We start from the raw sequence: 23,702 nt of genomic DNA, 5'->3' as shown, positions 1-23,702 counted from the left end.
AAGCACTATAGCCCCCTTTGGCCCTTTAAGTCAGTAGTGCTCGTGGAAATTTGGTATCTATAAGGTTGATCAAAGCTTTCTGTACATCTCCATAATATAATAATATTATATCTATACCTGTAGTGTACAACAGCTGCAGTGTACGGACGTTCACTTTCGTCGAGGTCTCCAAACAACGTGAATTATACACTATAGTTGCCAAACGCAAGGTAACTATATGATATTAACTCTTGTATATGTTTATTGTTTGATATTAATGTTCAGTATACGCGTCTCTATAATATAACAAAGGTGATTTCAACAAAACACGATTTTGTATGAATGTTAAAAAAGGGAACATTTAAAAATTAAATAATTTATGGCTTTTTTTTTTTGTTTCGAGGGTGTAGGGGGTATTTTATTTTAATAGTAGGTATATAATATAGTAGTACACGTTTTTTGTTTCAGGAAATAAATACAAGCCGTAACAGATTTGGATATCATAGTGCGTAGTCCAACATCGTGTATCATTCCACTTTCCAGACGACTGCAAGCGCGTTACGTTTTTTTCGCTAGAAAACCGGTGGAAAACAATGCACACGCATAAGTCTGTCGCAACCGCAATACAACACGACTATATTTAATTTGTGTACGTATTTTACTCGAATATTATTATTTAGTAAAACATACTGCAATACGTATTGTTATTATTATTGTTATCATCTTGTGGGAGGTCACGAGCTCGAATCTCTCGCCGCGCCCTTCCCAAATCCGAAACACGCGTCGGTGGTGGAAATCCGCGTCCGTGTCCGCCCGCTCGACTGAGTCAGCTGCGCTCGACAAGAATAATATTATACTATTTGGTGTTATACGCGTATAGCCACCGTCCGCTGCCGATCGTCTCTCGCCGCGCCAGTTCCGATCAGTCAGTCAGAGTCCGGTCGCCGAACGCATCAGGCTTTATACCTAGCTGCAGGTATCCTCCGCAGACATATTATAATATTATATCGTCATCGATATAATATCAATAACCAAAACTCTATACACGCACCGACAGTCGATCAAGTCAGTACAAGCGATCGGCCGTCGTCGGTGGGAATCGGGCGCGGACGTCATTGACACAGTACGTCATAATATACCCTGCAATATAGTATTAACTGCATCACGCCATATCATAAGTCTTCAGGTCCGTGACGTATAGTCGTCCCCGCCCGGCGCAATATTTGATAAGTCGATATATCGTCGTCGTATATTATAAACGCGCAGACAGCGACAGCAGTCAGTCGACGCAGGAGACACGACCATCATGGACAAGCAACAGGAAGCCGCGGTAGCAGCAGCCGGTACAGCGTCGGAAGACAGCATCAGCATGAAAACGGAATATCCCACGCACGAGGTGTACGTCTCCGAACCACCACCGGTGAGTTGTTTAGACGATAATATAGCATTGTATATTATATTATTATTACAATATTATTATATACATTTATATAGTAAAATATAATTACCATAATAATTACGAAAATTCGTCTTACGAGGAGCAATCGTAGTTAGAGCAAAATCGTTCGTCGTCTCGCGCCCGTCGCGCGGTGGCCGCTGCGTCACACTCCACTTCGCGGTTCGCTAGAAAGTCGAAACGCTCGTGCCGTAGGTATCTTTCAATAAGACCGCGACGACCGGAAGCGTATTTTGTTACTTCGGATTTTCATCTTTCCTATTCGGCGGGTTGTGGATATAATAATAACTAAATTTCTGCCCAGCTCGAGATGACTACCACTGTTGTATTACACCTATATTTTATATGACGACATGACGGTTGACTTGGGACCCACGCGGGTGACTTCAACGGATATGGGATTTCTGTCCGGATATCAGACCACGAAAAATCAATCATAAAAATTCGCACTTTTTTTTCTATCGGTGTGTTATCTAAAAAGGCTTGTTGCAAGACCGTTCTGCTAGTAAAAAAATGCCATCATAGTATAAAATATGACAATGGTCTTGTTCTCTTGTATATAAAGAATGTATAGGTAGATTGATAGATACGTACTAAGTGTATTTATACGGTTTAGTATAATATACACTATACCTACCTATGCTGCCATACTGGCTATACATTGTACACATAATAAATATAAATGTTAAAATGTATTTTGAATAGTCGTATGGGCAGCTATTTACTTCTATGTTCGACGTTCACGTTTTCGGTTTGGTTTTTTTCACGTGAAACCTGTTGTCTGTTGGGACAAACAATAGTCGCTAAAAATTAATCGCTTTTACTATAATATGTAGGTATAATATATATTGTGTACATGAAATGAGAAAGAAAAACTAAGCGTACAGTATATAGTAATAATATGTGCGCATAGATCACGAGCGCAGTACAATAACAGCGATTGACACATGTGGCGCATATTATTTTAATATAATCATTAATCATAATTCATAATTGAGATGCGAGTATAGGTACCTACCTATATTATATAAGCCGCCTTTAGCAACAATAATATCTCTCACTCGTACAGGTACCATATTAAAAAAGGGGTATCTTCAGTGCGATATCGTCTATTGCGAGGTCCCGCGGGGCCAGATCGGAAAAAATGCCTACCTATTCAACACAATAATAATTTATAATTATGTATACTTTATAGTATACCTATCGTTGCTCGCGGAGCTTGTTCTCAACTATATATTGTTAGCACATAGTCGCCTAGCGCGTCAAAGAACGACGTTCTTATTATAATATTATTATCATTGTCGTCGGAAGACGAATAATAAAAACAATAAATAAAAAATCTCTGTGCATATACCTATTATGTATTTTGATTTTTGTACGGAGGTAGTTTTTTACAGCTGTAGGTACTACCGCCGCCGGAGGGAATACAATATATTATATTATATTTCTACAATAATACACCACTCGCATGTATATATGCGCGTACGTACATATATATATATATATATAGGTACAAAATACAAAGTAATATAATCATAAAAATAATAATAATATGTAAAAAGATGGTGTGTCGAGGACAACTGGGTATAACGACTGTAAACAATATGTAGTATAATTTATCCTTTCTCTTCAACTCTTGTGTTGGGCGCACAAACGTACGTATAGTGTATATATTATTATAAACGTTTTACCTTGAGTCCAATTCTTACAATGCTCACGTTAATGGTCGTGTGAGTGTTTTAGATTCTATTTTTACAACGAATTACGATTTACGGAGTTCTATGCGTAAAAAAAATAAAAAAAAAACACTTAAAAAGAGCTTTTCATGCTTGACATACTGCAGTTAACTACGCCGCCAACAAGGCCGTCGTATGGAGCTATATGTTATAATATAATATAAATATATGATACATAATAATAATATGTCCATCCAATACGCCGGCGACGGGATAACCAAATATTGTTGTCATTATCGCCACTGGTTTTTCGGGTTGACGAGAGAGTACAACAAATAGCTATTTCGTTTATATATATTTACAGCGCGATTTTGCAACTATCTAACTGACGCATCGCACTTGGACTGCTGAGTTCGTTAAATGGTCTGTTGCGTAATTTGCACCGTATACAAGTTTACACGAAAAAAAAATATTTTTTTTATCTTAAAATCCGAATATGTATACCTGCACTGTGCCAGCGACAGTGCAAAAATACATACCTAATGACAAAAACTTGAAGTGAAATATGTAAATGTCGTGATGTGCTGCATTAAGGCTAATGTAGTCTGTTGTTAAACCGGTTGTCGGATAAGGTCTTTCGGGTCAAGAATAAATTCAACGAATCTTCTAGATTTACGTAGAGACGGCCTGGAAGATTTCCAGAATATATATTAATAATATGGTATATGTAGCTATAATACAGGTACATACGGATCGTTATTATGGATTTAGTAAAATACATATTATATACAATTGTATATTTTAATTCTTCAAACATAACGTATAATATTTATACATTTAATAAGTATTATAATATAATATTTATTATTTACCCAATATTGAATATAATTTGTGCCAACGTATACATATAATTTTTATAATGAATCGATTTCGACTACGAGTCTGGTTTATGATAATATTTATGATTATGACGCTTACTCTTTGTTATAATATTCATATTATACGATCATTATAATTTATATTGTGTACTTTCCAGTAGATTTTGAAGTGCACAAATTGCATATACGTGGTAAACACAGTTTCACTTGGGGTACGATAAATGTATATGTACATTGTACACTCACACGCACGCTTTCTCTCATGATACGACCCATTAAATGATTTATGAATTTGACGGGTTTTTTTGCATGAGCTAAATGCCTTTAATGACGAATTTTCGCATTCACCTATAAACACCGTCGGACACTTTCCATTCCCATTAATACTCGACGTTTGAATGACATATTCTGAAAAATAATGCGGTCTATCTGATGTCTGAACCGATTAACGAAAAAGAAAAAGGCCTCATTACCCAAATTATGTTATTATTCGTATGTTAATACTAATATGTTTACCCATAAAGTTGACGATCATGCCGCTCAGTTGTTTTTGGAATCTATAATTTACCGATAAATTAGAAGTTAAAAATTGCATTCAGCAGATTAAAAAGAAATTCTAAAAATAATTATTATTAGTTAAACTGCATAGTGAATTTAAATTTTCACTTCGCCTAAATTTTGTTATTGAGAGAAAATCACATTTGTCTTTTATTCTATTATAACATCTGGTGTATTCTGGTATTCATATATAAAAACAATAAGTATGTTAAATTAGATAGAAAGTATGTTACACGATTTAAAAAAATATTCAAATACACTATATTATTCATATTTTTTCCTACAAAATTTTAATTTATGATTATTATTATTACGCAATCGACACTTGTAGGTTGCCGAGTGTATAAATTCATAAAATTAAAATATTTTTCTTTTACAAATAATCATAGATTTTCTCACACAAAAAAGTAGCAGACAATTATGTAATTTGATTAATAGTATATTATATAGTTTTTGTTACTTGTTACATTATATGCTCTCTAATGAATAACAATTGTTTAAAAAAAATCTAATGAAATTCGATAACCGTGTCATTGATTAATTTTATTGACGAGTGACGATTCTACCCATTTTCAATAATAAATTAAAGTAATTAGGTACCATTGCCTAGTTCAAATTTTAATTCAACTGTAGTAATTAGTATGAAAGTATGTATAAAGTATGTATTATTATTTATTTATAAATATTAAATAAGTATATATTTTACCACTTACAGACAAAATATTACATGTAAATATATTGCAGTATATAATTACAGTATTGAATTTAAAAATCAAGACAAATGTAGAAAATTTTATGACTATAATCGTTTGTAGTAAAAATGTCCATTATAATGAACGTTCTGTTATTGTTCATATTAAAATTACTGACAAAATGATAACATTGAATTGATAATGATTTTTTTATGTCTTGCTTCCTTAGTCATAAACTCATAACATAGGTATTAGGTGTAAGGAAAAATAGCTATGGCTTACCTTATACTTATACTAAATATTTTTTGATAAAATTAAAAATACTGATAAACAGTTGATTTCCTAATGCTCAGAATATCACGATTCTCGCATAAATACAAATGGAATCAAATAAAACTGTTAATAACAAATATATAGAAATACCATTAAAATGTATGTTTAAACAAATTATATATAATATATATATATATATTTATATATTTTTTTAAACATAAATTAGAATTGTATCGAATTTTAATCACTTTAACTTACATAATAATTATCAGATAATGTCACTCGTGTAAAATTAAAATTAAGCAGAAATACCTACATGGCTACATATTATAATGTATTATATAATATCACAATATATAATTTAAGACTTATAAGAGGAATATGATTCAACGCAGTTAGTCTAGTTATCTTAATAAATATTTTAGTTTGCAATATGTTTTTTATTTTAAACAATGAACGTGTCAAATTATATTATGTTTATAGCCTTACAAGTTCAAAGTACCTATGTACTATTGGTGAAACACAAAACCCTGCAAAACGAAACAATAACGTAGGTAAACTGGTAAATGTAAGTAATATATAATAGGTATTTTATAGAATTTTTTTTGACGGTGCGCTCCAATCACCCGTTTAATTCGCCAAATTCGGGGCAGAATTAAAATGCAGTTAATTATAGAAAAAAAATGCACCCGTTCGAGTCAATAATAATATATTATTCTATATAGGTAGGTATAGAAGACATTGCATAACAAATATATACCTACTGTGCCTGCTATTATATACCGACTATCAAATTACACAACTATATAAAAATAGGAACATATCACTTACACGCATTGCTTCACCACAATATTTTCATTCTGGCCCGAACCCCCGCCAGGTTCAATGAACCAAACGCTTTCTCCTTATCGAATGAATAATAATAATAAACACACACAAATATAATACATACAATATATGTATACATAGGTACGCGTATATAATATAAAACGTATATCCATCGGCGTATACGCGGACAATGTGACAAAATGATATAAAACGATTATTGAATAATAAGTGGCGAAAACTGCCCATAAAATTGTATAGGTATAATAATACCTACTAATATGTAATATGATTTTTTTTCTCAATCGAGCAGAAATATATATATATAATAGTTAACCATACATAATAATAACAATAATAATATGAAAGAAAAAAACACCGACCGATATAATGGTTTTTTTTCCTGATTTGTGCCAAATGTTCTGCAACGCAATACTGCCGACCGTTGTCGTCGTCGTCGTCGTCGTCGTACCGTTATAAAATAGTATATTATGTACCCATTACCTATCTATTGGTAAGTACGAGCCTGTAACCTATACTACAGATGTCGTGAACCGTACCTAATAATAATATTGGAACCTGCAACCATATCGAACATTGCGCGCTTACGATGAAACGATATTATTACGATAGTTAACCAGCTATTTTATGTCCTTATTTGTGCAGCACATTGTTCGAGTCTGAATCGGAAACTCTAATAATCATCATCGTACCTACTTGTTCCGTCTCTGCACTCTGCGTATACATCATAATGAATAATGTTAATATACCTATCGTATACCTATGCGCACAACGTTGAACGTAGGTATAGGTTAATAGGTACATTATTTTCCACCGGCGTCGATAATTCGTAAATTTTTTTTTTTTGAAACTTATCTAATTAGGCATTCAACTGTACTGCAGGTACTCAACGCGCATAACTGTGAATTCCTGTTGACGTCGATCATATAACGACAACTGCAGCTGCGAAGACGACGTTCAAATGTTAAATTAAATAATTAATGTACATTATACAATAAATATTATGGGTACCTACTACATAGTTATTTTTTATTGTTATAGCAGCCTAGAAGTGTATACAAACGTAATAACGTGACACTACAGACTGTCTACTACTAATATTGTGATTTGCAGACTAGCAGTGAAGAATGACTAAATATTATATTATATTACGAACTGCGACTGCAGAGGGCTTACTTCTTCGTGGTAACCTATATAACATCGAATCTTCTCCTGTTCTAAGAAAATTTGGCGATGTATTTGAGAAAACAAAACACAATGTCGTATACTTTTATTTTTTTATTTCTTTCATAATAATATCGTTTCGTCTCCCGTGATAATTTGTCTTGTGCAAAATTAAAAACAACCCATAAGTCTTTATAATTTATAAGTACCGAAAAATCAATATGATGTGAAACGAAATTCATTATTGTCATTATTAGCGTCGGTAATAATAATATAATAATACGTAAGGTATAATAATTTTTTTTCCCTAACCGATTAATACTCAAAACGTTTTCATATTTCTATTCATAATAATAAATAATAATATATAGGTATATACATAGTATTATACACAAGTCGCGCATATTATAATATCACGTACGTAAATCATAAAATTGTATACGCTATTAAAATCGATTTCCGGGATCTGCAGCCGCAGTAGTGCGTGTTGTATTCAACCATAATAATATAATAATAATAATAATACCTAATATTTAAAACTATTCGTCATCGATCAAACACAGAAATGTTTTGAAATGAACAAATCTAGTGCAAAAACCGAAACATAAGACATCAGTTTTATACGCGTCAGTGTTATAATTGGGTTGCTATAACGATATATGTATAGGTATTACTCACTGTATTAGTATAAGTATATTATTTTGTTTTGAATAATAATTGCTTTGCTCTGTATATTTCTCGATACTTTCTCCGACCGTAGCTGTTTATTGTTATTGTTGTTACTTGTTAGTTGTTGTTGTTATCCCGGCGTACCAAGATCCTAACGTTTGACCTTTGGTCGAGCATAATATATTATAATAATATTATACTTACACCTACTACACCTATATAACTCATTTTTAGATTTTTTTTTATCTTCTCGACACGTTCGGTCATCGTGGTCACACCGGTCACACCACTAACCACTGCACGACCAGAACCTATATACATGCCATCATGTTCTTCTTATCCACACGACGATGGGTGACGTGTGTTTGGCGTTTGAGATATATACATATTATTATGTATAAATAATAAATATGTATAATATGCGAATCATGATTATATTTTATATTTAGAATGTATAATAAAAAATATTATAATGTGGTTTGGTGAAACGTTTCTTCGTGACTCTGTTGTTAAGGATTTGGATTTTGGGTAATTAAATATTATAATTTTTTTCTCCGGATAGGTATCTATATAGACGAGTTCATACTGCCCCAATTCTATCCAACTATAAACTACCGTTCAATTTGTTTTACCATAAAATAGGAAATCGATAGTTTATTCGTCTCGGCGTTTCTGTATATATAGCTATAAGTTATAGCCTAGTCCTAGTACCTACTTATTATAATCAAACTTTTTATATAGACTGATAAATAATTCCTTTTACGCGTCCGTCGTTTCCTCGCATTAAATATAGTGATGATAAATTATACATTTTACTAGGTACTAGAATATATATAATAGATTAGAACAATAGAACCAAGAGTTAATTTTAAAATTGTTTAAAAGAGTTTGTACTCCTATATAGCTGTGCAATATTGTAACTGTGTCAAGTATAAAAATATGTGTTTCGTTAAAATTGTTGAGCAGACAACATAATATTATACAGTACGGGTTTCTATAGTCTATGTATAGTAGTTGTAAGTTAGGACAACTTATACGTGTTCTTAAAAGTTTTTATCAGACGATATATATCTTGGGTACCTAAGTGGTACATCGTTGAAGCTGAAATCGTATCTTTTTTTTTTTAATTGAATTTTTCAGCTGTTTCAACATACCAAATGTTTTTCTAAAGTTATATATATAATTAATATAAAAATAAACACGAATAAATAAAGAAATATCTTCTTTATTAGTTGTTGGATTGATCTTCTAAGAAATGTCTTATGGTAGGTGAGGTCTTGGCCTAGGTTTAGATGTTTCAACGATTTTCTAATGGAGAGCTCCGTTGGGTTTATTTAGGTTATTTTTGAAATTGTTGTATTGGTTTATTATCCATGTCGATAGGTACAATCCCGCGTCATTGTGCAATTGTTTGTTCCGCGTGAACCAAGGGCGTCGACTGACATTCTTATGAATTTGTTTTGGAGAATTTTCAATTTTTTAATTTTTTTTGAGGATGAGGAAGCGGCAGTCCATGTCCCATACTGCAGGGCACGTGGAAATCAATATCTATAGTATTTCATCTGCAGGTTTGAGGTAATGAGGTGAAGTTTAATAGGAAGAGGGTATTGGATTTGCAAATCCATGTATAATATCATTGGTTTATATTTTGATCGATGTGCATTTTCCAAGTTATTATAGTTATTAGTCTTTCGTCTGGGTGTATTTCACTTAGTCATATCGTTATCTTGAAATCTATGTATGCAGGCGTTATAATACGAAAATATCGATTATTCTAAAATTAATACGACGTAAATTATGTTCATGTTAGATCTGGTGAATTATGCAACAAAAACAATTTAATTTAATTTCCATATTTTAATTAATTTTTATATTTTAATTTTTATACATTAATTTTCTGCCACATGATTATAGTATATGAACAATATATATTATAATAACGCAATAAAAAGGAAAATGTAATTAACAACGTATAGACATTATTAATATAATTAGTGCGGAGGATATATACCTACAACCTACCTACAGATCGTAAACATTTTCGTTTTCTAATTTCTGTTTGACACCGTACGTCATATTATGAATATCGTCAGGCGTAAAGCACCAGTATGGCGATACCTAGAAAGCCTAGATAATAATAATATATAAAGGCTCTCTAGCGGTACCTATATAATAATATATATTGCAGCATAATATATAATAGCCGCATATTATATTATATGTACAGGTGATGATAGGTCACACTGTCAGAGGTCATAGCGCCGTGTATTTAATATCCCATCACGTTAAGAAAGTTGGTACTCTTTTCATTCGTTATAATATTTTATGGTATTTTGATTTATTATAATATTATTGTCAACATCGTGTGTTTTACATCAACCTATATAATAGAACGCGTATAGCTATATAACTCATAGTAAATCACAAATCACAATGAATAGGTAGACGGACTACAGTTGTAACTTGTAGATGGATTGTGTACCAGTACAACTGTACAGACAAAACATAATATTAAAACAATCTCATGATAGAAAGTAGCTTCCTCGTTAAGCCGTCTGTTTTTTCTTCTTATTTTTCTGTTGGAATTCAATGGACATGTTTCATTAACACTCGCAGACATGCCGGCCATTCATTACCTAGGCCATTATGTGATCGATTTATGTAAATTATTGACACGGAAAACATAATTAATTCGTTCGATTTCAACGCACTTTCCATAAAAATAAAATTTAAGACATAATATAATATGTTCGACAGTTGATATAAGAGCAGTTTGCGTACATTATATTATAGAATTTCGATAAAAAAAAAAACAGTAAGTTTTACTTACACACACACGTCACACACACACACCACTCTAAATGCTCATATGTATTTTACACCCACCACCGTCAATCAGGTACCTAACCCGTCTGATTCGGGTTTTTATTGCAAGTCATTTTATTCAAGTGCACCGGACGTCCTGTTTGCGAATATACGTTTTAATATGGCGTACGTATAGAATTTACCTATATTTAATACATCGTGGCAGTTGTGTTTTCGACAGGAAGTTTATATAATATTATAATATACAGTCATAACTATGGCGTGGAGTGTGGACAATACAAAATGATATAGTAAAAATTAAAATACAAAATATTCGTGCAGATAAACATGGACTAACCCTATACGACTATATTTCTATATGACTGTACGTATGGTAACCGGGGACCAAAGTATCAAAATATATAACTTTCATTTTAATCATACACATTTGATTTATTACGTTTTATCCAACATGGATTATCGACATTTTAAAATAATATTACAGTTCTAATACTATAACATTTCCAATACTTATACAAAACGTATTTAAGTAGGTACCTACCTATAATTTGAATCGAAAATTCTCTTCTCGTGAAACAGAAAATCCATAGTGTGTACTGCATTAATAAGATTACCAATATATGGTCCTATAATACCGGTACACGTTATGCTGCCATACTGCAACCCATACTGAGGCGAGAGATTCTTAGTGAAGGTACACGACAGTAATATGTTATATTTTATTATTGTCTATAATTCCTGAAGCACTTTTCCGGATAGAACCTGCAGTGGTGCTCGATGAGTTTCACGTCTCGTAAGATAATCGAGTACCCGTGATCTGTATTATTGACTTGACGAGATAACTGTTTAGGATTTTCTCGTACCTAATACGTTGTATACAATACCTACCTATACAGAAGACTTACCGTCCGCGCAATATGATTATATTAGGTATAGGCTATACCTAACTTATACGGCAATACCTTCGTATAGTATATGTATATCAGTCGAAGACTGATAATATTTTGAGCAAGAATCGTTTTCAATAACCGGATCTCGACTGCAGGCTGCTGCAGCAAAAGTTGCTTTACACTTTCAAATTCGATATTCCACTTATTTCTACCATACTATAGCTGGTATGCCGCAAGTGCAAATCGCGAGACGAGTTCCTGCAGGAGTGGCCGCGCAGACATAACCCGCGTATACAGTTGGATTTTTTTCATTTTGATTTTATCCCGTTAATAGCTGCCGTGGTACACCGTATCGCACCGCAGAATGTCAAGCTTATACATAATATATATAAACACATAATATAGCCCACTGCAGTTGTACCTAAGTGCGCAGTCGTGTTATTAGCGATAATTGGCCACCGGCGGCGTCGGCGAACTGCACTTATCATTATTAGTGACGATATATATATATATATTATTTTATTTCCTTCTATATAGTTTTCGTTATTTATTATAGATTATATTATTGGACGTCCGTGACGGTACAACGGTAATCGAGAAAGTAATAGTTAGGTATAGGCAGCGCGCCGCACTCGTAGGAAAACCGCAATTACGACTTTTCTTTGCCGTGGAAACAACGCCCGTAATACAATTTCAATTGCTGCGTACTCATATATATATATATATATTATTAATATATATCAATTGTGGTTCGGTTAAGGTTTCTTATTGCCGTCGCGGAACAAATAAATGCATTTCGTTCGGAATACCTACCGGAGAACACGAATTGGTTATACATTGTATTATATATTTTATATATATATCAACCTAGGTGGTACCTATATAGTTACGCGCACAACTCACGACAACTGTTAATAATGGTAAAAAAAATACATAATACCATTTAATTGTGGTCAGTGTGGCCGAGGTGACGATCCAGTTAGGTGAACGTGATTATGTATAATAGTATAACGAACTACGTATAACTAGTATAACAACGAACGGTGCAGCTTACTTTATCAGTTATAACTTATCATATTTGCCTAATTTAAACCTATTATTTAATAATTTATATTATTAGTATATCGCAATTATGTGAAAAGAAAATATTTTTAAAAAAAATGAAAAAATGTGTCCATATCAGTAGGCTTCGATAGCTAGGAACGACTTAATTTAATTAAATGTATAAAAAAAAAACTTATCATATTATATTATTATCTTGTCGGAAAATAAAAAAATGCAGTATAATAATAATATAGACGCATAATTGCATAAATCTATAGAGGCTAAAATATAGGCATTCCAAAATCGTGTGAAAGTCATATATTATATTATGCGTGTGTCTCAAAACGTATATTACAAGAATACCCAAACGATTTTATAAGCGCGGCGGGTACCTATACCTATATTATAATACATTAAGAAATCAGAAATAAAATATCATTTTTGGGTACCTACGCATCTGTTTGCCTATACAGTATGCATGCGTATGCTGCACTTAATAAATTCAAATATATTTTTAAAGTACCTATACAATATGTATAGCCATGAGGAAAGCTTAATCGAACCACGAGCTACGAGTCATGAAAACTCGTGATTTATCATCGTCACGAATTATACGCGTATTTATGTTATAAGCCGAGTCGGTGACTCGGAGGAATACATTTTATATATACATAGGTACCTACCTGCACTTACCCACGGACTCTTTTGTACATAATATAATATTTGAAAATCGTGATCAGACGTTATGGGTATACAGCGTAGGTAAACCCGGCGTATACCGTATATAACTGTACCTAGGTATATAGTATAGGATGGTGCAGTACCAGCAAGTATAATAATAACACAATATATTATATCTGTAGCGTTAATCTACCAGCTATTTCAACATTACAAAAATAGAATCATGTAAATCCGTGCAGCGTGCATCCTCTCTTATTGGATTGTTCGGAGATCCTATTGTAATAATAATAATGATGGTAACAATTCTACTGGATTGTGTACACTTGTATCATTATTTGTGTTCGCCGGCGCGTTCTAAAACCTAGAAAAATAACAACAATAAAAATAATAATATTCATTATATCTACGTATATTACACGTATAACATATTCCATCACCCCCCCCCCTTTGGTTTAATGGTTATAATAATTTTGAATGATGGATGTTAATGATGTTATAATTAAATGCACTTGTTAACGTAGGTACCTACCTACTGCGTAGGCGCACAACTTCAAACTATATATTGTGTTTTAAAATCGTCGTAGATCTTGAGAATTAGGTACTTACGGAACAATCAAAAAATCTAGCAGGCAAGTACCTACTTTATCTATACCGAACATCACATACACAGAGCCTGTATTTAAAATCGTTTTCGTTGTTGAGCTACTCAAGGTTATGACCATAGAGAAAGGAAAGGAAATAACCTTTATTCGTGGTTATGAGTTTATGACATACCAAATGGCAAATAATATGTTGCGAATTGTTATTTTAACTAAAAAACACTTACCTACAATGAAATTACGAATTAACTAAAATATAATTGTATACCTATTTGCATCGTAAGGCGTAGGCATTCGGCACTTTTAAAGTTTTAAATAGACTGAAACAATTTCTGTAACTGTACATTGATATTGATCAAAAACCCAATATAGGTATACGTCCGTAATATATAGCACGTATAATACGTACATTTTGTTTCCGCTCTCTTTCTAGGTATGTTTTTTTTAGTATTCAAGCGACTTGGTGTGTCTTTTTATTAGAAGATCTACTTTAATACGCGGTATTTTTATAGATGCCTATTTAATGTTGCAATAGGTATTAATTATGATAATTTTACATAATTTTAGGCACCAGATAGTACTATTATTTTGTATTATAATAAAGTTTTAATGTATATTTTACAGGCATACAAACTCAAAACTCGACCTACTGCCGTTCAAATAGCGAGAATAGCAGCATTCACTGTGATCGCGTGCTCATTCATACTTGGATCATTCATGCTAGCTGCCGCTTGGTTACAGGCGAACGCATCTTGCTCTCAGTTAATGCACGCCGAAGCGCTCCTCAGACAGGTACAGACACAAAATAAATATACTTACGAGCTCCTGAAATAATGTAATAGGTACCTTATGGCCTTTACCCAACCGTCAACCGATGACTGTATAAAAAATCGAATGATATGAAAAAAATCACGAAACTGTTATTATTTCACAATGTCACATTCGTAAGTGGGTTGGGTTAGGTTAGGTATTAAGTAAATTCATTAAAGTTCAAAATCATATTATTATACCTACACAAATCGCGTAGAATTTCCATCGATTATTGTAAACGGATAGTTATGGCATAGAGTTATTGCTTCTTTATATATTGTCCGTATCTAAATCAAAATTATTTGTTCCATTTTTCATTGTTCTTTATAATCGTCATTATTCATAGAGATTGTATTATTGTCGTCTCAGTGGGCGTTTGAATATTTCGGTCGAGTGTACGTAGGTACCGCTACAACCTACCTCCTATTTTTTTAAATTTTTTTTTCAATAGTTCAAACTAGGTACACTGTAAAAATTACTTAAATTAATTTAAGAAAATCATGTCAATTGATCACACCAAATATAGGTGTACAGCTCAACCAGCGCCACAATAATATAATATCATTACATTTTAATATTTTATGCTGTAGCTTTTACCTTATGAAGAAAACAAAAGTCATGGTAAAAAGTAAAGAGAGTAGAACATACGACAAGATAATATAATAATTAATTAGATACAACAGTATAAGTTTTTAGGAAGCACACTAACGAGCGAGAATACATGTTGGGTAGAAACAGTGGCGTATCTACGGGGGTATATAGGGGTCATATCCCCCCTACGCAGACCAAATGTTGTACACAATAGAACACGTATATAATAATATGAATATAATATATGTATACTGAATGTCTTATGTCTATTAAAAATTGTATATCCCCCCTTGAAAAAATATACTGCTAGTGAATAGAAATAAGTCATCGAATAGCTATGGCAAAGAGGAGCCTTCACACAAAAAAGACAGTTACTTAGGAACAAAAATCTTAGTCTAAAGACCAGAAAAACTTTGCCAAGAGCTACGTGTGGAGTTTTTTGTTGTACGGTTGTGAAACCTGGACCTTAACAGTACAAGATAAAAAGAAAATTGAAACAATGGAAGTGTGGACCTAGAGGAGATTATTTCGTATTAGTTGGACTGAAAGGAAGAGCAATGAATAAATTCTCCAAATAGTAGGAGAGAAGAGAGTAATACTATCAATCATAAGATCAAGAAGCGGAAAATGTATAAGACAATTAATGAGACATAATCCCTTCATAACCAATTAATAGTAATGAAGAATCAATGGACGCAAAGGAAGAGGAAGACATTAATAGGAGAAATTATTGAAAATTGAAATGGCTGGATGCAACGGGTACTCACATATGAAGAGCATTAAAGAGAAAAGAGTGAAAGACTATTTATTTGCTATGATAAAGCTTAGCCTTTAGAAAAAAAGAAGATATTGTAGCTTTATTATAGTAGGTAGTTAGGTACCTACTAGTTACTAGTTTATACTTAAGTTTTTTCTGCAAAATCATATTAAAATTATAATGAGAACCTGCATGTGACCTGCATTTACTAAGTAACCTATATATATATATATATGTTGTTTACAGTAATAATACAATTTATAATAATCTGATACCTATGAGAGAAGTGAGAACATTAAAATGGATGTAATATCACTTTCTTTGTGTATCTACCTATCTATATAACTGAAGTATTTTTTGCTGGTTTGACGATGACAATTTTTCAGATTATAGAATTGTTCAGCTTTCACTATATAATATAATCCACGCATAACAACAGTGAAACTGTTTTCCTAGACTTATTTATTTGTTTTTTCGGTGTATTAATTATATATCTATTGCAACGGTCAAATAATTCTTTGTTATGCGATGCAATTCGTCTATAAATAATAATAATAATAAAAAAATATTCAATACCTATTATATTATACAAACAAATAATCAACTTAAAAATATTTCCCCGTTTGAAAATTCACGAAAACGAATTGGTCAAGAGTCCATATCACACTCTCGACCAATATATGGGTCAAGCGCGTATACCAATAGGTTACACGCAAGGTATAAAGATTATTCGGTGTAACCGACCATTAAACCCAGGAAACGATTTGGTTATGAAACATTGAAACCGCCGTACAGGCAGGCAAGACGTATCTATAATCTATATTACATATTGTTCAATTCGATGGCCAACTCGGCGTATAATTTATGTTTATATTATGTGACAATGTTCCGACAGTAATAATAATACTTACTATATTATAGTCTATAATAATAATATTATAGTTGTATAATAAAAACACTGCATAGATCTAATAGCAACTATAGGTACCACATAATAATACATAATATTATGTAATATATTTATATACAGTTACACAGCCATACAACAGGTGCATATAATATAATATGTATAATATAGGTAGGTACCTATTATACGTTACAATTATTTACGGGCAATGTGAACCAAATTTTTTAAATTAATATTATTTAACCTATGCTGTATAGCCGAATAGGTACCTATTATTCTTTCAGACATTCGACCAAACTCTATATAAATTTAACATATCTACCTAGGTATTTTTTTCTTATTGATTTTATATAGGTAGGTACCTAATAATTACTTGCAGAACCCGTGACTTTGCCCGGGAAAATATGATTAAACATAAAATATGACACATAGTTGGTAGTTCAAATAACTCTCTACATTTTCCTGATAACAAGAAAACAAATAATATAACTTATTTAAGAACAATCCCTGAAACTTTTATCAAATAATTCAATAAGTTTTTGAATCTATAAGCTACAAACATAAGACATTCTTATTGAAAATTTGAAGAACAAACAACAAATTAAATAGGTATTATTTTATTTTATTTAAAAAAAAACCACATAACACCGATTGGCGGAAAGGCAGTCTGTGTAGACTGTAGGTAAGTAACTACAATTTTTTCTTCTGTAACCAATGAAAATCTTATATAGGTACATACAAACAATTGTCAATTTTTCAATTTTCTTGAGCTAAAACAAAATACATGTGTGAGCCACTCTATAGGTTCATTATAGGCATTGAAAAAAGAAGCTTACAACACGATTCTAGTCTTAATATTCTCAAAGGAATATTATATTTTATTTAAGGTATAAGTGTACCCACCTATAATCGTTTTCTTAAATATTTTGCCTGAAATAATTATAATAAATCATTAAATTATTTCATAAATTTTTCTTTATAATATGTAAACTTCTGCAGTGTAACAGGAACAAATAACGACTATTATGGTATTATAAAGTAGGTAGGTTCTAGGTAGGCACCTAATAGAAATAAATAATAATTATAATATATTAAATTTAAAGATTAGCTCACACCGGAGTCTACGCATGTGTATACAGATAATACTCATTACTCATAATATATTTATATATAGGTACTAATATAATATAATATAAATTATATTATTATACTCAGGGTTGGGCAGTATCTTCGATACAAGTATCTAAGATACGTATCTTAGATACAATTGTATTTTGTACAATTCCAAAGCTAAGTATCGAGTATCTAGTATCGCGATACTCTAGAGCCAAGTATCGAGTATCTAGTATCTCGATACTCCAAATCCAGGTATCTAGTATCTAGTATCTCGATACTGATTTTTGAGTATCTTGCCCATCCCTGATTATACTACCTATACTTTCATCTTTATGGCCACATAACTAGTTAACATTTAAAGTATAAAAAATAAAGTATATTTAATATTTACATTTAAAGAGTGAAGAATCTGTAGACCGCCCACAGTATCAGGCACTGGTCGACCCTTTGCAATCGGACGAGACATCTGATTCGAAGCAAGAAGAGCTTCCCGTGCACCAACAATCAACCAGGAACGTTGACAGTCCGACCACCGGTAATAATGATCAACAACCGGCTGCGCCAGTTCAAATCAAGTTGCCATTGGAATTAGATTTTGACGAAATCGTTGGGGTGAGTGTTTGTTTGTTTAATAATAGTAATACCTAGAGTTTGTATACTATAGGTACATTGGCGAAATTGAGGGTTAAGCCCCCCTAAAAACAAATAAGGTATTTTCCTTTATAAATATTATCCAAAATGTCCAGAGAAAAGTATACTAGTTATGTATACAGAATATTTTATTTGAAATGGTGATAAATATTTTGACTAAATCCTTATTTTCCTTGATATGTTCTTTAAACAGATGCAACTGACAATCATTACTTTAAAAATTAATACATAATAAAAACGGGTGAGCTTGTTTCTGCTGCATAGACGCATAGTTATATGTTGGATGAGATAAATTCAATAAATCTTTGAATGCATACGAGAAAAACAATAGATACATTTTAAATGGAGACAATTTGAATAAAAAACGTCAAATAAAATATCGTACATATAATTTTAATTTTAATAAATATATTTTTTATTACCTATGCCTATAGTTAAGTTGATAAAACTAGTTTAAAAAGTACTGCATTTGTAACATTTTGGAACCATAGTCCATAACTAGCTGAAATTAGACTAGCTGGTGAAGTTGCGCCAATCAACGCTGTTCTAAAACGAATTTGTTTCGATAAAGGCTTTACTCGAGAAAAATCAACGTTCGCGGATGAACTGTGTGATCGAGAAGAAACGCGCCGAGGAGGTCATGGACCACCAACCGAAAACGTTGCGTCTGCCATTCGGCGTGAACATTACCACTGATCCTCGTTTTGAGCACGTTACGGGTGAACGATTAAGCATCGTTTGCGAGAGTGGACACGACGAGAGGTATGAAAACATGATGTATAAGTTCATATTAATGAAAATAAATAAATTTAAATTCAACATTCGTTATAGATGAGTTCCTTACTTATACCACCTTACTCCTTAGGTAGGTATATAGGTTTATAACTCAGCTATACGAATATTTAATTATAAGTTAATGAGTATTATTTTGAAGCAATATTATATTATACTATAGATTATTATAGATATAGAAAACAACTGAAAATAATTTTTTTATAAGAACAAATCACAATTAAATTAAAAAAAATTGTCTAATCAATTAAATCCCAATACAGACGAGCTCCAAGTCCGGTGGAACAAATGCAACAACAGCCATCAATGATGATGCCGATGCCAATGGGCGCTAACCCAATGACCCATTTACCGAGTATGATGGGACCACCACCACCACCACCACCCCACCATATGCCACAACATCCTCACCACCATCAAGCTCAAAGCGGACCAATCCCGTTGGCCTTGATTGCCAGAATCAACGCCGACATTGACAATCAGCTTCAAATGCAAGAGCAACAGCAGATCGAAGAGCATATCATTCCCATCTTCCAACAGCTGTTACCCGAACTGAGACCAGCGTCCGATAACCACCACGAACATCAACAACACCATAAACAAGAAGCTGAGGACAGAGCCATGCCCAACAAAGTTTTATATCACCCAGCGATGGCCGAAGGAAGATCCATGTACACCGTTGCTATATCCGACAAACCAAGCGGAGACGGTCCAATGATGCACCAAGCTATGCCGTCCGAATCTGTGCGCCAGAATGGGCCAATGTTCCAAAGGGTTCCTATTCACGTGCCTATGTCCATGATGATGCCACCTGGTGCCGGACAATCTATCCAACAAGATCCAATCGACGAACCCAAACCAGATCTTCGTCCACACTGTAAGTACCTACCTATATTGACTAGGTGTACGATTTTTGAATTTTCTAGGCCTACAAGAAGTATTTTTTTTTTATTTATTAATAGGTATATTACTAGTATTTACTAGTATTTATTTATCAACGGTATTACGGAAAATACACCTATACAGTTGACTAGTTTAGTTTCGATAACTCGAATCTTGAGGGGAATAAAAATAAAAACTTTAAAACACTTCGAGGGACAAGAAAATAATTCAAGTTATCGAAACACGACTATACTTAAATTATAATTATTTTAAGTAATATTTTTCTTTTAAATCAAAAATAAGACTTATATTAAGTCTTATAATATGGTACCTAATTAATTATAAACAGTAGGTTGTTATTGTAGTAAAGTAGAACTGTAGACTCTTATATTTTAAATAGTAAAATACCATATTATTACTAATTATTCTTAGGTCTTATCTAGGTCAAAATATAACTTCAACAAATTGTAATACTAGTTACCTATACACATGTGTAACTACTAACTAGTATAGGTGAATAAATGTTAGGTCCCTAAAGAATTTAATTTTGAGACATTTTAAGATTTTTGAGTTTTAATTTAAAGTTTCTTGTTTACTTTTAATTGTATTAGTTAATTTTTAAAGATTTTAAATTATACTTATTAATTATGTTTTTTAATTTTAGTTGTTCACCCACGTTCAGTTGAGTCAGTTCACGAGATCAACCAAAATGAAGAGATGGATTCTAGAAAATGAATTTTTCAATTTGGCATAAATTTAATTTTACATTAAAAAAAGAGTAGATCTTTTGTTTAATGTCAGTAGATTCTTAAAATAAGCCCAAATTGACATTAGGATTACAAGAATCAAATAACAATTAAGCTTAAAGAATTTTTATGGATATTTGATATTTGATATCAAGAAAACAGTGTATTTGGTATACATACAATATATATTTGATCTTTGTTTACAACATAGTATTTTTAAGTTTTGTTAATGTTAATTGTGATAGATTAATAGATTATTATAACATTTATAGTTTTGCTTTCAAATAAAATCTATATTACATTTTGTTAAAATATATTCATTTGAATAAATTAGAGTTTATAATGTATTAAATTATCACAGATAATTTCAATACCAACAAGTAGGTAATATTATATATTATATACAAAATAGAAACTACCTACCTACTTAATAAAAAATCATATAATTTATCTATTTATACTAATATTATATGGGTTTCAGATAAATAAAAAGTTTTGTATAGTAAATAATAAATTAGAGCATACATTAAGTTAATTTTAATAACTAAAATTATTGAAATAAAAAAAATCTTTTGATCATTAAAAATTATCTACATTATCTATAAAAACACACAGTGCATATAAAAATATATTTCCATATCTTTAATATTTGTTGACATGTTTTTTATTTTAGGTCTGGTGCTAGTAATTACATCAATGTTTCTGAAATAAAGATAAAGAAAATGTCTTAATTAATAATCTTAAATCTAAATGTAATTTCATTGGAGAAAAAATGCACATTACTTTTTATTTATTTAACAAATTATAATTATAATCTCATAGTATAATAAATTACAACTTATAATACTACCTACAGTAAAAATATAAATATACATTTCAATATCTTACCAACAAATTAACTTTTTTGAGTATCATACAATTCTGATAATTTATACAAATATCCAAGTACATATTCATTGTCAGAACTAATTAATTCTTGTGTAGCAGGTTTACTAATAAAATCATTAGCTCTAAAAAAAATTAAATCAAATCAGTTAAGTAAATTGCAGAAAAAATGTGAATTTAGTATGAGGCTAAGATTAATAAAATATTTACATATCAATTTTATATAATAAACTGATATATGGTATTTGAATGTTTACTTACAAACGTTGAGCATCATATGGGATTAAAGTATCACACATAGATACAAGAATCCAAAAAAATTTTTTAAATGGATATTCAATGTAAGGATTACTTAATGAATCACTCATTGCATATTGAATACCGTGTCGATGAATATTTGTTGAAACTAAACGTTTACCTATTTGATCCGTACATTGACATAAGATGCGTGTAATTATAGTAGCAACATCAGTCTAAAATTAAAATTTTAAAAACCCAACTTTAATAAACAATATATTAAAATCAAAACTTAAAAGTTGTTTAATACAGTAATGATTAAGCACAAAATTCATAGCATATGTTAATTATTATTATACATTTTATAGAACATATTATGCACACATGAACATAACAAGTATTGTTTAAAACTAGTAATGAGAAAAAATGTTCTGTTTAAATAGAATATATTATTATATATCATATATTATGTTTACAAATACTTTTACAAAATATAAGTAATCTTTATATATGTAATATAATAAGTCTTCTATACATGCAGAACTAATTGAACTCCTCCTAAACGGATGGACTAAACGGAAGAAATTTGTTGTGTGAATTTGAGTGGATCCTCAGAATATGGTTTAGATTCATAATTGGCCCAGATAGGTTAATCCTGAAGAGATGGAAATCAAACTAATTTTGAGATTTACTATAGACATTTTTATTTAGAAATGGTTGCCATTAGTTAATCAGGCAGATGAGATAAAAGCAAGCATCAAATTGTCAGGTTTATGGTTTCAAATAAAGAAATATATCTATATCTTAAGGAGATTCGATACTGTGATTTTCTGTTTTCGTCTAACACATGTGTAACATAGAATTTTAGACGTGTAAAAAAAACTAATTAAATTGGAAACTGAAATTGTCCGTAAACAGCTCAATACAAATCAAAATATTTTGAAAATTGTATCATGTATAGAAAAAGTTACACCAAAAACCAAATTCAATTTTGTGAAAAATCGATTTTGCGTAAAATTCCCGTTTTTCCTTAATTTTTCTTTGGTTTTTCTTGCGCTTTTGAAATTAATGGGAATTTTAATTTTACCACCCCAATG

General features: G+C 31.4%; 2 protein-coding genes across 2 annotated transcripts in view; one reads left to right on the top strand and one right to left on the bottom strand.

The window, feature by feature from the left end:
- Positions 1-836: 836 nt before the first annotated feature.
- LOC100158766 lies at positions 837-21,830 on the top strand. The gene is made up of 6 exons (XM_001950417.5): positions 837-1,399; positions 14,856-15,023; positions 18,812-19,024; positions 19,635-19,825; positions 20,119-20,732; positions 21,402-21,830. The coding sequence occupies exons 1-6, from the start codon at positions 1,286-1,288 to the stop codon at positions 21,470-21,472; spliced, it is 1,371 nt and encodes a 456-aa protein (XP_001950452.1). The 5' UTR covers positions 837-1,285; the 3' UTR covers positions 21,473-21,830.
- Positions 21,831-22,097: 267 nt separating this feature from the next.
- The window catches only part of LOC107882255, a 27,116-nt gene continuing 25,511 nt past the window's right edge, over positions 22,098-23,702 (bottom strand). Inside the window, exons 17-19 of the mRNA XM_029489282.1 lie at positions 22,630-22,841; positions 22,372-22,493; positions 22,098-22,185 (exon numbers count right to left, since the gene is read on the bottom strand). Coding sequence (XP_029345142.1) covers positions 22,379-22,493; positions 22,630-22,841 — 327 coding nt within the window. The 3' untranslated portion in view covers positions 22,098-22,185; positions 22,372-22,378. The remainder of the gene's footprint in view (positions 22,186-22,371; positions 22,494-22,629; positions 22,842-23,702) is intronic.

The sequence above is a fragment of the Acyrthosiphon pisum genome, chromosome A2 (genome assembly GCF_005508785.2).
Source record: "Acyrthosiphon pisum isolate AL4f chromosome A2, pea_aphid_22Mar2018_4r6ur, whole genome shotgun sequence".
Classification (NCBI taxonomy): domain Eukaryota; kingdom Metazoa; phylum Arthropoda; class Insecta; order Hemiptera; family Aphididae; genus Acyrthosiphon; species Acyrthosiphon pisum.
Note: the sequence above shows the minus strand (reverse complement) of the source record. Positions and strands in the feature narration are given on the sequence as shown.